General features: G+C 39.6%; 1 protein-coding gene across 6 annotated transcripts in view; it reads left to right on the forward strand.

Moving 5' to 3' along the window:
• The window catches only part of LOC144727493 (protein transport protein Sec23A), a 31,827-nt gene that overhangs the window by 3,024 nt on the left and 12,646 nt on the right, over positions 1–16,157 (forward strand). For 4 of the 6 annotated variants that reach the window (XM_078606362.1, XM_078606365.1, XM_078606363.1 and 1 more), the window contains exons 3-13: positions 106–163; positions 1,722–1,808; positions 3,272–3,427; positions 4,305–4,385; positions 5,420–5,505; positions 6,599–6,743; positions 7,590–7,616; positions 11,970–12,128; positions 13,127–13,242; positions 14,273–14,396; positions 15,642–15,722. In XM_078606362.1, the coding sequence (XP_078462488.1) occupies positions 106–163; positions 1,722–1,808; positions 3,272–3,427; positions 4,305–4,385; positions 5,420–5,505; positions 6,599–6,743; positions 7,590–7,616; positions 11,970–12,128; positions 13,127–13,242; positions 14,273–14,396; positions 15,642–15,722 (1,120 nt within the window). The remainder of the gene's footprint in view (positions 1–105; positions 164–1,721; positions 1,809–3,271; positions 3,428–4,304; positions 4,386–5,419; positions 5,506–6,598; positions 6,744–7,589; positions 7,617–11,969; positions 12,129–13,126; positions 13,243–14,272; positions 14,397–15,641; positions 15,723–16,157) is intronic. The other 2 variants (XM_078606366.1, XM_078606367.1) reach the window with 1 other exon arrangement.

A 16,157-nucleotide genomic window follows, 5' to 3' on the forward strand; every position in this document is an offset into this window, starting at 1 on the left:
TGAATTTATTTCATTGACTTTGTTCAAAAATATTATTTGAACATTATTTGTCAGTGTGTTGAAGCTGGTGTTGTATAAAACGTCGTTTTTTGTTTGTTATTTCAGCCAAGTTGACTACAGAGCCAAACTTTGGGCATGTAATTTTTGTTACCAGAGAAACCCGGTGAGTTTTTGTTATTGTTGTAAATTATTATCTTAACATACACGATTTGTTTTTATAAAATGTTTCAATCTAACGTAAATGTTCGTACAACTTGTCAATCTTAATAGATGTATAAGCGATGATGGCTTTTATTATGAGATTAATATGAGATTCTGTCAAGTTAGTTAAAGGAATTGAGTTGCATTGCTACCTAGCACAGGGATAGATAATGGCTGATGATGATACTAGTTACCTGTGAGCTTTTAATGTAGGTTATCTTCAAAATGCCTTCTTCCATGCGAACACATCCATGTCAATGTTAGCATATCTTCTGGAAACAGTGGTTGGAGGTCCTCGGCTAAAATGTTTTTCACTTGCTTCATCACATTTGCCTTAATGTTTTAATTGTCTTCAAAATACTGTTGTAACTGTAGCTTTTACGAATTAATACAACATGTAAATTGGCATTGCTGTTTCTTATTTGACAACCCACAAGACAAACCTGGAGCTAATTACAATTCTGATTGTAGTTTATTCATGAATTCCAATAACAAAGTATGATTTTCATCTAACAATTCTATAGTGATTGTAATTGACCCGACCAAACTCGTACTGACAGGGTTTGCTTGTTTGACTACATGCACACAATTTGTTAATGCATTATAATTATCTAATGTCAAATTTGGCAAAGCAGATTTAGATTTATATTGCCCCCTTCATTTGTAATAAATTATTTTACAAAGCTTTTGAAATTACTTCTTACATTTGTTGCGCCATAACAAGTCGCTTTACCTGCCACCACGGTCACGGGGTAAAAACCCCCCTCGGGTGGCCCGTGACCGGAGGTTGACACCCCAGACCCTCAAGGGTTGGGGCTGGGGGGGATAGAGACCGCCCACCGATTTTAAGACCCTTTAGGATTTAAGGCCCTTTAAGACCTTCCAGAAGGTTCTGGAGGGGGGGGTCATTAGGGGAGGGTTAAGCCCCGACCTGGGGATAAAAAGCCGGCCCTCTGAACGGGTCCGGCAGTGTTCACCAACTCAAGCCTGAAGACCTCCAAGACCTGAAGAATGGACCAGCACCCGGGGACCCTCACCCGAGGCTCTTGTCAGAGCCAGGTTGTAGCAGACCAGTGGTGGGACCTGTACCCTGGCAGGGTCGGGTCGGTCTAGCCTCCCTTAGCGGCCGTGGCAAGGGACCTGGGTGTAGAGTATCCTGGAGTGTGTAGGGCACACTAGAAGGGAGGCTGTACCTCCCTTAGGTTATCGGGTTGAAGGGTTCGTGTTACAGTCGCTGTTCGTAGAGTTGTTGAAATAAACGCGTTGCCTCCAGAAGTCGTCTCCGTGTAGTTAGTTAGACACTCAACACATCAATTACAGTTATTAGTTGTCCTCGCTGCCTTCTATTCTTAGTGTATTGTCAAATCTATGATTAAAATTAATATTTTTATATTATATAGAAATCCAGAAATATGATGATATCTACATTTACAATGCATTTGAATGTCAGTGTTTGCTTTTAAGTTTAAGTCAAATGTGAATGCTCATAAATCAAGTTTGATTGACATTTTATGTTTCAGTTTCCACCGACTTACGCAGGAATTTCTGAAATGAACATGCCGGCTGAACTCGTCCCCCAGTTCTCTACCATTGATTATGTTGTCCAGGTGAGGTTCCCGAGCACACAGTAATTTGAATAGCAATCTGTTTTATCTAAATAAATGGAAAGATGCATCCCTGCAATTTCTTGCTCAAGCCGCTTCTGGTGGAAAGGCTTCCACGAGAGGGAGTTCTAGAAACCGCCGCTCTCGAGGGTATTTTAGCCTGTGCTTCAATGGTGGCCGGATGTCACCTCTGCTTGGCACGGTTGGCTACATACCGTGCAACACAAGTTCAACATACAGATGTCTTGGAATAGGTGGGAGTACCCAAACTTTATCCCACCACATGCAACTTGCAATCTACGAACTGGTGTACCCATTTATACCCCTGCATGGAGAGCGGAGGGGGGATTTAAGAGACTTGCGTCATTTCAATTGCTGTGCCAGGAGAACCATCCGCAGACCTTTGGATTGCAAGTCCAGTGTGTTAACCATTACACCCACGGTAGCATCCCTTATTTATTTTGATGTTGTAAAATGAATACATTTGAGGATAGAAATATTGTGGGACAAGGAATAAAAATCACCATTACAACTCAGAACTCTGATTAAATCCAAATTTAATGGATCTTTAAAAAAATACCTGTCATGTTAACACAGGCACTTGTGTTTACCTAAAACAAAGCACCTGCAGAAAAATATATCAAACTAGAATTTTGCCGGCCTATGGCCACCTTATTCTAATTCTTGCAGCGCTACGTGCCTAGCCCGTCACCCCCACCTCTTCTTCCTCCCCGCCCCCCAATATGTGCAGATACTACTGACTTGTATGTAGGGTGTGTAGGCATATATTACTACACACCCTACAGATACTACTGGCTCTTGTATATAGGGTGTCTCGGCATATATGCCTACAAAATACATTTATTTTTATAGGGGGGGGGGGGTGAGTGAGTAAACATTTAGGGGCATCGATAATTTTTGCAAACCTGTTGGATCAGCTTTTTACCCCCAGAACTGGGGGTGTCCAGTTTCTCTAACTTTTTGATTCAGGCCTTCTGAAAGCCTCTTATAAGTTAATTGACGGACAAATTGAATGCCAGGCTTTATAATCGATCTTAAAAGGACCGAAAACAAAACTATATCTGAAGAGGCAGATTAGAGGACAATTTATTTAATCTGTGTAAATATGTGGGACTTACCTAAGCATGTTATTTGTCATTATTTGTAATTGATTAAATTGTATGAAAATGTCATGCATTACATTTTAGCAATTTAATGAAAAAGACCGAATATAAAATAGACTACAAATGCAAAACTTCAGAAATTAGGCAAAAATAATAGTTATTTGCATTGAATTGTTCCCCCAATTTATAAGAATGTATCAAATTTCTGGTGGGAAGTAAAGGGGTGAATTAGAGTCAGCAAACATGTTTTTACGTCTGAAAAATCACATAATTTACAACATAGCCATCTTAATGTATATAAGTTCGCTCTCTGTTAACCTTTCCATTGTGCTGTTCTCACAGCGAGGGATACAGATGCCACTCATCTTCTTGTATGTGGTGGACACGTGTCTGGAAGAGGATGACCTTCAGGCCCTCAAGGAGTCACTGCAAATGTCACTCAGTCTGCTGCCACCCACTGCACTTATTGGGCTCATCACTTTTGGCCGCATGGTGCAGGTCAGGAGACTAATTAACACTGTACTTTCTGAAGGTGAAAATGGCCAAATAGCGCCATAAACATTCAACATCAGACCATAAAACATATAAACGGCGCGATGCCCAATCCACAAATACGAAGGAGACGTCACAGCGATACACTCCGCTGCTCCTAACGTGTTTATCTCGCTTGACCACCTGAATGCCAAATTGTAGTTGTTGCTCTGAATCTACATCAGCCATGTGAAATAGGATTAATTGTATGTCCACTGCTTGATGAAGGCCTTCACTCACATTCACCATCTCATGTTCCTGCGATCCCACAGTCAATCTCAATTTGAACATGATCTAATCTCATCGCTCCATCTCACTATCCTTTTTGGCTGCCATTTTGTCATCAATACTTTCTAGCCAATCAGTCATCTGTTCTAGCCATGATGTGTCCTTCTCCAGTCCACTTTTCCTCATAGTCAATATGATGTCTAAGTTTTGTTCGTTCACTGACCCATGTATTTGTTTCTCCTGTCCATAATTCCAAAACCGCATCTCTCAATTGAAGTGATTTGCTAAAACGCGATAAGTGCTTATTATTATTCTTGGTTCTTTCGGTAAAGTCGCGTAGAAGGGAAATAATAAAATAACAATAACATAATAAGATATTGTGTTTTTTTTATCATATAATAAGATATTATTGTGGTTTATTTTTATTCTTTTATTATGAATCCGTGCAGTCACGAAAGCTTTAAATCGAAAAGTGCTTATTGTTGAAATAATTTTGCTTTAATTTCTCGCTGTATATTTACACGGCATGTACAGTGGTTGTGTTCTTCAACAGACTGGTCATATCTATAAAAACAAAGTACCGGTGATGATGTGAGTTCTGGATCCATTCTGACAGGTTCACGAGCTGGGCTGTGAGGGCATTGCTAAGAGTTACGTGTTCCGTGGCACCAAGGACCTCACAGCCAAACAGCTGCAGGTGAGTGTGACCTTTGGATCAAGAATGGTGAAATAAGACATGCCCGATTATACGCCCTAACAGATTTGGCTTCCACACATGTTGTGTAAAATGATTACGAGACGTTCGTGGTAGCACAGCATCTGATAACGAGTTCAGAAACCCCAACATGATATGATGAAATTGTGGTAATGTTTTGTTTGCATCATCATATTATGAACTAGCTTTACTACCCAGCTTCGCCCGAGACTTGGATTTTTGTCTTTGATTAATACACGACCTACGCGGAGGGTGGGGGGGGATGCGTGACGTCAGCAGGCACTGCGTAACGCTGTTGCATGCGGGTGACATCACAGATGTGACGTCACCACTCACTTGCCGTGCAAAATATATCCATTATTGCGCCCCCCCCCCAAAATACAAAAGTCTATTTTTAGACTTTTTGTGTACAGTCTGGAAGCTACCCACATGCCGAATTTCAAGTTTGTTGCATGTTGCGAAGAATGCTAAACATTTTGAACAGACACACTCACAAATTTCCCTTTTATATATATATGACTAATACACCATTTTTATTGCTTTACTGTGACCAGTCAGAATTGGCAAGGAAAATAGTCTGTTTTGGGGAACACCAGTGCTATGGTGTCTCAATGGATATGTGGCTTTTATTGAAGTGTGTGAAAAGGCACTTTCTTTAGTCAGTGCCAGCTCAGCACTATATGTAGATGACTAGGTGGCATCACTAGCATCCTAAAATTTCATCCTTGCTGAGTGAATAGCCTAGTGTTTGGCTTGTCCAACTGATAATACCAAAGAATGCATTGGGTCAGCAGTTTTATTTTTTGTAGCTTTTGTATTATTTCCAGTTTGAAAACACGCTTGGTTGCCTGTTTTTGATGGTTGTAGATAATGATGAAATCTCCATGGAAATACACCTCTGTTCCAATTCACACGTACATTTTTGTTGTAATGAATGATACACTGATACGCAATATTGGCCATTTTTTAAACATCTATTCACAGTTGATTACTATTTTCTATCTTTTTTTATTAAGGAAATGTTGGGGTTGACTAAGCCACCAGCATCTGGTCAGCAACAACGTCCTGGTCCACAAGGCCAGCAGCTCCCACCATTTAACAGGTAAAAAAAGGAGTACCTTTAAAAATTATAATTTGATATTGAAAACCAAAATATTAACGTGCCTTAACATATGCCATCGGTACTAATTAGTTGAACATACAAAGAAAATGTAACAATCTGAAAAATAAATCTGCACATATGGATAGATGCATGTGTAGTGACATAAGAAGGGAGGGGCTGCTGGGGGCTCTGGGACCCTGGGCGGGCCAGGCGCTTAAGCCTTTTGACGCCAGGCGTGGGTTCCCAGGCGGGTCAGATGCTTAAGCCTCTTGGCGTCAGGCGTTGGGTTCCCGGGTGGGCCAGGCGCTTAAGCCTTGGCGCCGCCAAAGGGGGGGGCTGTGTGTGCTCTGTGGGAGATCTGGGGGCGCACATGGCCCCACCCCTCGTTGGGGACTAGTTATAAAAGGGGAGCTCCCTGGACGATCAGGGCCAGTTGTAGCTCAAGACCCAATACCCAAGACCAGCCATCCGAGGACCCTGGGATGCTGTGAGAGCGAGTGGTGGGACTCTGGAACTCCTGGCTCTACGACCTTGTGAGGGCGAGTTCCAGAGCGTAGCCAGAGTAGTGTATCTAGGCTGTGTACCTAGGCTGTGTACCTGGGAGTTGTTACAGAGTATCAGGACTGTTGGACTGTTGGTTGGATTGTAATAAAGAAGTTACCTCTAAAAGTGTCTCCGGAACCCGTTACACATGTTAGGCATTACACCGAGACAAAAATAAGGACAAGTTGATGAGAGATCATATGCCAGCTGTTAAGAAAAGTAAGTAGGCTTCTGAATGACAGACCCCGAGAAGGATTGATAGCCAGTGTACAAAAATGGTGATGGATTTCGTGGCCAAAATAGGTAACACCCAAAAAACTTTCACCAGATGTAACAACGAGATCAATTCATGTCCGGGAGAGAGATTGAATGTCGCATTGCAAATTCATGAAGGCTGGTGACGATGTGTGGAAGACATTCATCACCGCTGGATTTAACAAAGGTGATAATTATAATGGTTGATGACCGATGAAACCCTGCTATGGCCCAAGTGCTTTCCAGGAATGTGCTAACCACTCTGCTTGTTTGGTTTCATGGCCCACACCCCCAGGTTTCTCCAGCCCGTGCAAAAAGTCGACATGAACTTAACGGATCTCTTAGGAGAGCTGCAGCGTGACCCGTGGCCTGTGCCGCAGGGCAAGCGGCCCCTGCGCTCCACAGGGGTGGCCCTCTCTATCGCTGTAGGACTCGTTGAGGTGACAACTTACAAAGCTGCACACCGTCATCCCATGTTGAGCTCCTTATTGCTACTCATTGAATGCCTGGAATCAATTTAACAGCGCATGGTAAATACATGCCCAAATCGTCAGTTGACTACAATAAATAAACTACAGAAATCTAGACCTACCACTGAAAGCAAAATAATTTCTAATTATGGAATGTCCTCTCACATTACTGACCATTTTGTTTTTGCTTCCTGCGTGTATTTTCAATACGCCAGACGTGGACACATTCTAAAGAGATTACCTGCATTTTTGTTCATAACACGCATTCCATGTATTCAAGCTGGTTAGAGTTTCGCTTGGTTAACAGCATGGTGTGGCTGTGTGAAATGTTAATACATATTAAATCACTTGATTTCAATATCTTATATCTCGTAAAGTGAATTTCATGATTGACCTGTAACTAAAATAACTGGTATCCTGTCTGTAGCTCACCTACAGATGTGCGCGTTTTCCTTGCTCATTAAATCATAAACATTATTTCATTTTTCAGATCCCAACTATGCACAGTTGTAATTAATTTACCCAACAATGTAGGTCTCAAAGAAAACAAGCTGCTTTTATATCCATAATTTATGCACACGTTATTAAGTGTTTATTGCTCTGCTTATTAGCTTCACTATATTAATTGCACTGTTTTAATTACACCGCCATTACCTAACTTCTGTTCAGGCTTCAGCATCACTTCCATAGAGTTACTGTGCATGCAATTCACATTTCTTTGCTTGGTTTGGCTTGAGATGCTTTGTTCTGTTGAGTGCCCTGCTGTGTCTTTGTTGTTTTGAGCTGCTTGTGTTTTTGTATCACATCCCTGTTCAGATGTGCATCCCAAATTTTGGAAAGTCGGTAAGTACTGTAGCAGTGTCCACCGCCTCGTCTGCCCTTTTAGCGCCGATTGTTGAATGATTTTTACATCCTGAATAATTCACAAAACCTCTCCTGCAAACCATGTAACTTTAATTGTTTTACAATCAGTGCAAAATGAAATGCTACGATTTAGCTTAATTGCAGCCTTAGCATTATGTAGTTTTAAAGCCAAACCACTCCGAAAACATACGATCACATTTCTTAATAAGCAATGTATTAAATGGTCTAAAATACCCATGTGATCAATCTAATAGGATATAGCAAACAATACAATAGTGACTAATGAACAGTGATTTATCTTCACACTTTTAGTTTTTATGTTTTTTGCCATCCATAGCAAAGACTGGAATCGCATAATAATACCTTTTTTCTTTGAAAGTTACCCTGTCATTTACCTAAATTGTTGAATGAAGTTGAAAGTTCTCCAGTAAAAAATATGTGGTTGTATTTTGCAATGCATTTCATAAGCCACATTTATATTTTTGTCAAGTTCATGAATGATCAAAGGCCACATTTTGGCATTAAAAAAATAATGCTGTTAAATTACATTTTGGACAAAAGCAGTCATTGTCATTTTACTGCAACGAGATTCGTAAATCAAATCCGCTTACATGTTTCGTCTTGAACAGCAATGCTTGTAATTTCTGCTAATTTCGGGGTAAAAAATCGTGATGCCTAATGCAATATTTTCAATGAGTGTTATGAATACATAAAGTACATAAAAAATTCTGTAGAGTATGTAACTGTAAGTATACGAATATGGAGGGACCATTGTTGGAATGTTTATGCATGGTAATGGTCTTATATTCATGCTATTTTATTCATATTACGAACAGCTGTGCAAACTTTTTCTGCACAAGTACTGTATATGCATTCCAACCAAATTGCAAATTTATTGAAAGTTTTTTACATGCATCAGAGTTTTCCATATAATAGACACTTAATAAAGAACCAAAACATTAGATTTCTTAGTGGTATATGAAGGCTGAACATGTTTCACTTTTGAATATATAAATTGATAAAGCTACATTTTTAAAGCAAATGTTTATTAATAGGATTATTTTTTTACATTTAAAAGTGTTAAAACAAATATATATTAAAGGAGTTTTAAAGAGGACCATTGTAAATATGATTTGGTCTTTTTCTTGAAAACATAATTCCCACAGGTAAATATTTATTTGGTCGGAAATTATTATTAGATGCGCAGTATAATCCGGGACCGTAATACCCCAATATACATCTCTCCCTTTTACATCGTTTTGAAAATACGTCGTCACATTATTAACACTGATACTACTACCTGATATGCCTCTCCCCACACTTACGTCGTTGACAGCATCATCCTGTCCTCTCTCGTATCCCTCGCTTCGGCCTTTGCCTCCACCTACCCTGTAAATCGCTTTGATTTGCGTCATTATGATATTCGTCGTCGCATCTTTCAGGGTATTTTTCGTCGGTAAACACATGCTTATAAAAGCAAAATATTAAAATTCTCTACTTTTTTTATATATTTCTCTTTGGCATTTTTAGCAAATATTGGCATGCTAACATGTGCGTATAACTTCAATGCAATTTGCATGGATCGTAAATAAATTTTACTTAATTCGAGACAATTATTGTATTTAAAAACATCTATTTTAATAAATCACTTGATTAATCTTTGTATGTGTAAAATGTAATTTATTTCTAAGAGCCTTGCTTAGTCTCAAGATTCCTTTTTAGGAGGGCCAACATTTGGATATTTGACCCATTATGTGTTTTGTGGGTCGAAAGAAACCAGAATACATTGCATTGACAGCCAGCTATTGTAGTACTGAGCATAAACAGGATCAGCATCATAGTGATCATCATGAGCAGCAGTGTGGTCGTCATCAGCGATATCAATTTAACACCTAGGCTATCGCGACCAATATCCATAATGAAGGTTTTTTGGGTTAGATTGCGTAAATATATAAATGTGTCATTAAAACCCGCCACCACCCGACACAGCCAACTAGTAGGGGTTGTCACGTAAACAGAACAAGCCAATTCGTCACTAGTACAGCACACCGGTGTGTTGGAGAGCCAAGCCATAACATTTACAAACTGAGTACGACGTTTCGCCAGTAATTACAACTAGCTTCATCAAGCGACAGCCAGATTTGTGGAGAAGTCTTCCTTTTTCGTTCCTTATATAGAGGCGTAGATGTGTTGACCACCCTTCTCCGCTCTTGCACAATTTTAGGGGGGGATTACTGAGGCAACTTACATTATGCATGTGTGTTATGCGAGCCCTTTGAACTTGTCCTTCCTGTTTATAATGTTTATTAAAATAGCCCTACCAACGGTAATCCCTATTGAAGTACGCTAACCCTAACCCTTTTTTAGGCATGCATTTAAATAATGTATTATGTGATGATTCGCTTCCACGCAGCACTAAGACGGTAGCTATCCGAACGGTTAGCCCAAGTGTGTCAGCAGCATGGGTGGGGTAGCTAAGGAAGCAACGACAACGCAGTGGATCTACAATCAAAGGGCTGCCAGGCAATCATTGTACCTAGTTCCATACACCCACACTGCTGACGGTGGAGGTTGACAAGAAAACACAAATCAAGTCATGACCCAAAGTGGTTGATGACATCTTTCCAATGATTGCTGGGTTTGTAACCATCCTCTCGGTTGAAATTGTGTCTGTATATATGGATGGCTTTATGAATGAATCTTTGTTGATAGCCAGAATTTCCTCATCAAAACTCTACATAGAGCCTGATGTATTTCCGACCATCATCACCTAGCCAGTGAACTAGAGCATGTACACCAAGCTCTCAAGATGAATGGATATTCAGACTACACAATCCGTAAAGCTATCACCCCAACCGTTGGGAAAGAACCATCTGAAGACGCAATCAAAACCATCACCGTGCCATACATAGCAGGGGTCACCAAAAAGTATTCCAAAATCATGAACAAACACAAGATCCAGGTTTGATGCAATACAGTACGTAAAATTCGTGATCTGATCCCATCTGTGAAGGATGTGATCCCTGACATGCAATACCCCGGCATCTACAAACTAAGCTATGTCTGCGGCAGCAGTTACATTGGGGAAACTATTCGACATGTCTTGGACCGTGTTCGGGAGCATAAGGAAGATTTGAAACACGGTAGGACCAATACTTCTGCCGTGGCCAATCATTATTTTAATGCAGCTGGCTCACACGAAATTTATTTCTCTAAGACGATGGTACTTTGCAAGCCTACTGTCTATCAACAAAGATTCATTCATAAAGCCATCCATATATACAGACACAATTTCAACCGAGAGGATGGTTACAAACCCAGCAATCATTGGAAAGATGTCATCAACCACTTTGGGTCATGACTTGATTTGTGTTTTCTTGTCAACCTCCACCGTCAGCAGTGTGGGTGTATGGAGCGAGGTGCAATGATTGCCTGGCGGCCCATGCTGCTGACACACTTGGTCTACACCCATCTCTAAACCTTTATAAACAGTTTGCCTTTAGAGGCTAACCCCCCTTTTCCTGATGACGACCGCTTGTGTTGCGATCAAAACGTCTTGGTTTATTGTTTTTATTTTATTCAGGTTAAGAACCAGGCTACAGTCTACATTATAGACTGCCAGTACGCTCACTCAGTTTACTAACCATTGCTACAGTCTACATCATAAACTGCCAATAAGCTCACCAGCTTAAAAACCAGGCTACAGTCTACATTCTCGACTGCCAGTACACTCACCCAGGTTAAGAACCAGGCTACAGTCTACATTAGTGGTTTTTAGTTTTTTATTATTTCTATTTTATTTTTATTATTTTTATTCACTTTATTTTTATTTTTCTATCTACGTGACATAACCGAAAGAACCAAAGAATAAGATGAAGCATGTCTCGTGGGTTGTTTTAGATGAAGTAATGTCACTTAGTATTGAGTTATGAGCAGCTAATAACAGTACCATCACACATACAAGGGTGGAATTCTATCTTGTTATTAATTTTCCTCTATTTTTCACAAGTCTGATTAATCAGTCCTGAATAAGCAAAAAATAATTGTTGTTGAAAAAATACTTAAGAAAACAACCTTAAACATTAAAATTACAGAGAATTGTGGTAATGTGACTTTAAATCGTTTTTTGCAGATTTCTAAACACTACAGTTGTGGATCATCATTCAAAGTTCCTTACTTTCTTACCGATTATCTAACAGTCCGTTACTGGTGGTTAACTCATATATTCCTTGTCTTTCGCACCTGTCTACCCTACTTTTTTTACCCGACTGCTCCCCCCCCAACCATACCCCCCATCCCCTGCTCCCGTTTGTTTCTCAATGTTTCCTCTAGGGTACGTTTCCCAACACGGGTGCCCGCATCATGCTGTTCACGGGAGGACCGCCCACGCAGGGCCCTGGTATGGTGGTGGGCGAGGAGCTCAAAGTCCCCATTCGCTCATGGCACGACATAGAGAAAGACAATGCCAAGTTTGTCAAGAAAGCCACCAAGGTACCCTAAGCCTCCCTACCAATACCATCTTAACCCACACCATACACATGCTTTCATCTGCCTGTTGGGAAATACTTAAGACTAATATCATTCTATGGGTGGAGGCGACAATGTACAACTCTTTATCAATCCATTGCTGGATGAAGGTCCATCTCACGCCACGTCAGTCCTGGGGATTATTTTACCATTTTTCATCACCCTGGTCATTGTGGATTGGTGAAGAGAGACGTACTCAGAACTGGTTTAGATATCACTCGCCAATGATATTAGCGGTGGTTGAGAATTGAACTGAAATCGCTGGGTTCATAGCGCAAGTGCACAAACCCACTGCGTAACGGCTCCCTCCTCCCAGACTATGTCATAAAAACTATACTGGACATTTTTATTAATGTTTAATTTTCAACAAATTTTGGGGAATTCATTATTTTACATGTTGGGAGACAGGCCTCCATTGTATAAATGTTGAATATCCACTACTGACCCAGGGCCACCAATGGAGATGAGCACTGCCTATAACATATGAGCAATGGTGACACTGACCAATTTACAATTGCCCATAGTTCTTAATTTATGGTTCATATTCTCAGGTTTTTTCGGTAAAGTCACGTAGGTAAAAACATTAAAATTAATGAAAGTAAAATAAAACAAAACAAAAATAAAATTCAAAAAAACAAAAATAGAATTTTATTTTTGTTTTGTTTTATTTTACTTTCATTAATTTTAATGTTTTTACCTACGTGACTTTACCGAAAAAACCTGAGAATATGAATCATTGCAGTCACGAAAGCTTCAAATCTAGAATTAATTTATGGTATCACTGGCTGTGCACTGCATACGATTCTGTTAGCCTTGGTCTTGTTGGAATTCACAAATCAAGAAAAGGACCCAAAGGGAAATGGTGCCGTATTTTTCATTTATGCATTAGTTCACATATATTGTTGAAAGATGTAATCATATTTTAAGTAATGTATATATATTTTTTTACTATGTTTTATCAGCACTACGAAGCACTCGCAAGTCGCACAGCTGCCAATGGGCACATAGTGGACATCTACGCGTGTGCTTTGGACCAAACTGGCCTGCTGGAGATGAAATGTTGTGCCAATCTCACTGGGTATGCTAACATTTCCTCCCTAGTCCTTGATTTTCAGCAAACTGCAAATGTAATTTTACATAATATAGGTTTTTTGGGTTAAATCGCATAAATATGTGCCGTTAAACCCGCCACCACCCGACACAGCCAACTAGTAAGGTTTGTCACGTAAGCAGAACGTGCCAATTCGTTACAAATACAGCACACTGGTGTGTTGGAGAGCAAATTCAAAACATTTACAATCTGAGCATGATGTTTCGCCAGTAATTACCACTAGCTTCATCAGGCGACAGCCAGATTTGTGGATAAATCCTCCTGTTTCGTTCCTTAGATTGTAAATGTTGTGCATTTGCTCTCCAACACACCGATGTGCTGCACTAGTAACAAATTGCCATATTGTGTTTACCTGGCAAACCTTACTATTTGGCTGTGGCGGGTTTAACGACACATTTATATTTACACGATCTAATCCAAAAAACTTCTGAAAGCCTACGTGTAAATATTACAACCATTATTTACACGTACATGATGCACATGTTGATACATAATTGAATTATTAGAATGTACTTGGCGACAAATTTGTATTTATATTTAAGGTTTAAATCGATTAACACTTTGTTTTGTGTTTTAAATATGCTGTTATCACGCGGTGGCGAGATGTTAACTACCTGGCCTGGTATACAGGAGAACGTAGGTTCGATCCTGACCCTTGACGCATGTATATTTGGAATTTGTATGGCTCTCTCCCCCTAGTTGCGTGGATTTTTCTCCGCGCCCTCCGGTTTTTCCCTCCACATTTAGAAACATGCGTTAGAGTATTTGGCTGATATAAATGTCCATGTGATAAGGCACTTAGTTGAGCTATCACTTTTTGCCAGGTCATTTATGAAAAAGAGCTCTGTTGGCCTTACCTGGTAAAACAAAAATATTTTAGCGAGATTTAGAAGCTTGGTATGTCTGCTCTTAAGCATTTAGTGAAAAGTTTACTGGAGAGTTTTGCTTAAAAAATCGACAGTGATCATATGTAGATGTGCATGCCATGTGTGCGCAGTGGTTACATTGTGATGGGAGACTCCTTCAACACGTCACTGTTCAAGCAGACATTCCAGCGAGTCTTTGGCAAGGACAACCAGGATCAGTTCAAGATGGCATTTGCAAGCACAATCGAAGCAAAGGTTTGTTTAGACATTCACCATGTTTTGTGGGGCTATGCGGGGTGTCACAGTGACGAGATGTTAACTACCTCGCCTGGTATGCAGGAGGCTGTGCATTCGATCCAGACCCAGACGACTGTATATTTTGGAGTTTGCATTTTTATGTCCCTGTAGTCGCGTGGATTTTTCTCCAGGTCCACCAGTTTTTCGCTCCACATTTAGAAACAGTATTTAGATGATATAATTTCCACATGATGAGCTACTTTGCTTGGGCTATCATTTTTGGCCAGGTCACTTCTGAAAAAGAGCTATATTGCTCAGTGGGCCTTATCTGATAAAATAAAACATTGTTTGGTTTATATTCACCACCACCTCAGATTTCCCTGGTGCAATTTGCTACAAATCTCATACTTTACAGTATTTTAAAAACAATTATCCTGATGACGATTGCTTGTGTTGCAATCGAAACGTAGTTTTTTGTAAAAAGAAAATTGTGCTACGTGACTTTACCGAAAGACCCAAAGAACATTTTAAAAAGTTTTTGACTTGGTGATTCGTTCGTTTCTCAATTCGCTTGGTCTGGTGAGGGTTGCGGCGGCAGCATGACTTGGTATTCCATGATTTGTGTAGTCATAAGGTAATAATGTGTGTATCAGTGTGTAACTTGTGTGTTTTGAACCAAATTCTCTGGATATCGAGGGAGATAAAAAAAAAATGCTTAATTTGATCTGTTATTTGTGGGTTAAGCTTGTTCATATGTTGAAATGCAGGCAGTCATGATTAGGACTGGAAGGAATTGTGGAGTGCATTGACACATGAAAATTTCCCATCTTGTCTGAAATTTCATACAGAATGAAATTTAAAATCTGTCTGTTTTATTAAGGTGAAACGTGAGGGGTTTTTTTGGAATTAGACATGAATAAGAAATGGAAAATGACAATCTTATTAATCAAATCACGTTGTGGTAATTTTTGGAAACAACACAATTTAAATACCGGCTTTAGATATCCAAATTGGGAACGGTCAACCAGAGTCAGTTTTCACGAGTTATTTTTTTCTCTCAAAATACTCCAAATCTGCTTGAAAAATGATACACATTACATGTCATTGAGTTTAAACTTCTCGTAATAGCGCAAATGATTATGGCATTCAGGTGGAGCAGCTTCATGATATTTTACATGAAAACGATAGCACTGTAGAGTTTTTCTTTCTCTCTGATCACTTTTGGGAATTGCTACCCAATTGCTGTGTTGTTTAACTGTACAGACATCACGGGAGCTGAAGATTTCAGGAGCAATCGGACCATGCATTTCTCTCAATGCCAAGGGTCCCAGTGTGTCTGAAAACGTATGTGTTTTGCTCTTAATTGTCATATCATCAGCCATTGTAATTTCCTAAGTAATAAATGCCTTGTGATAAAACATTTAAGTTACCCTATATTGTGTTTTAGCTATCGGCAAAAATTAATTAATTTAAATAGCATCATATCTTGTGACAGACCCAGATTTAAAAACATGTATTTGCTTGTTTGGGAAAGATGTCTAAGTCCCATTTTGGCCACTTGCGTGTCCAGTGATATTCCTATTTGTTTCTTTATGTTTATTACTTGAACAAAATAGCTCAGCACTGATGGTGACTGTATTTTAATAGTTTATATGAAACACTTTTTGAAAATTTGCAGTTATGACAATATAAATGTTTTCTTAAAACAAAAAATACTTAAATATATATGGTATGAGCAAATAGAAACATCGTGGCTAATGCAGACATGATTAGCCGAGG

The sequence above is a fragment of the Lampetra planeri genome, chromosome 25 (assembly GCF_965212315.1).
Source record: "Lampetra planeri chromosome 25, kcLamPlan1.2.h2, whole genome shotgun sequence".
Lineage (NCBI taxonomy): Eukaryota > Metazoa > Chordata > Hyperoartia > Petromyzontiformes > Petromyzontidae > Lampetra > Lampetra planeri.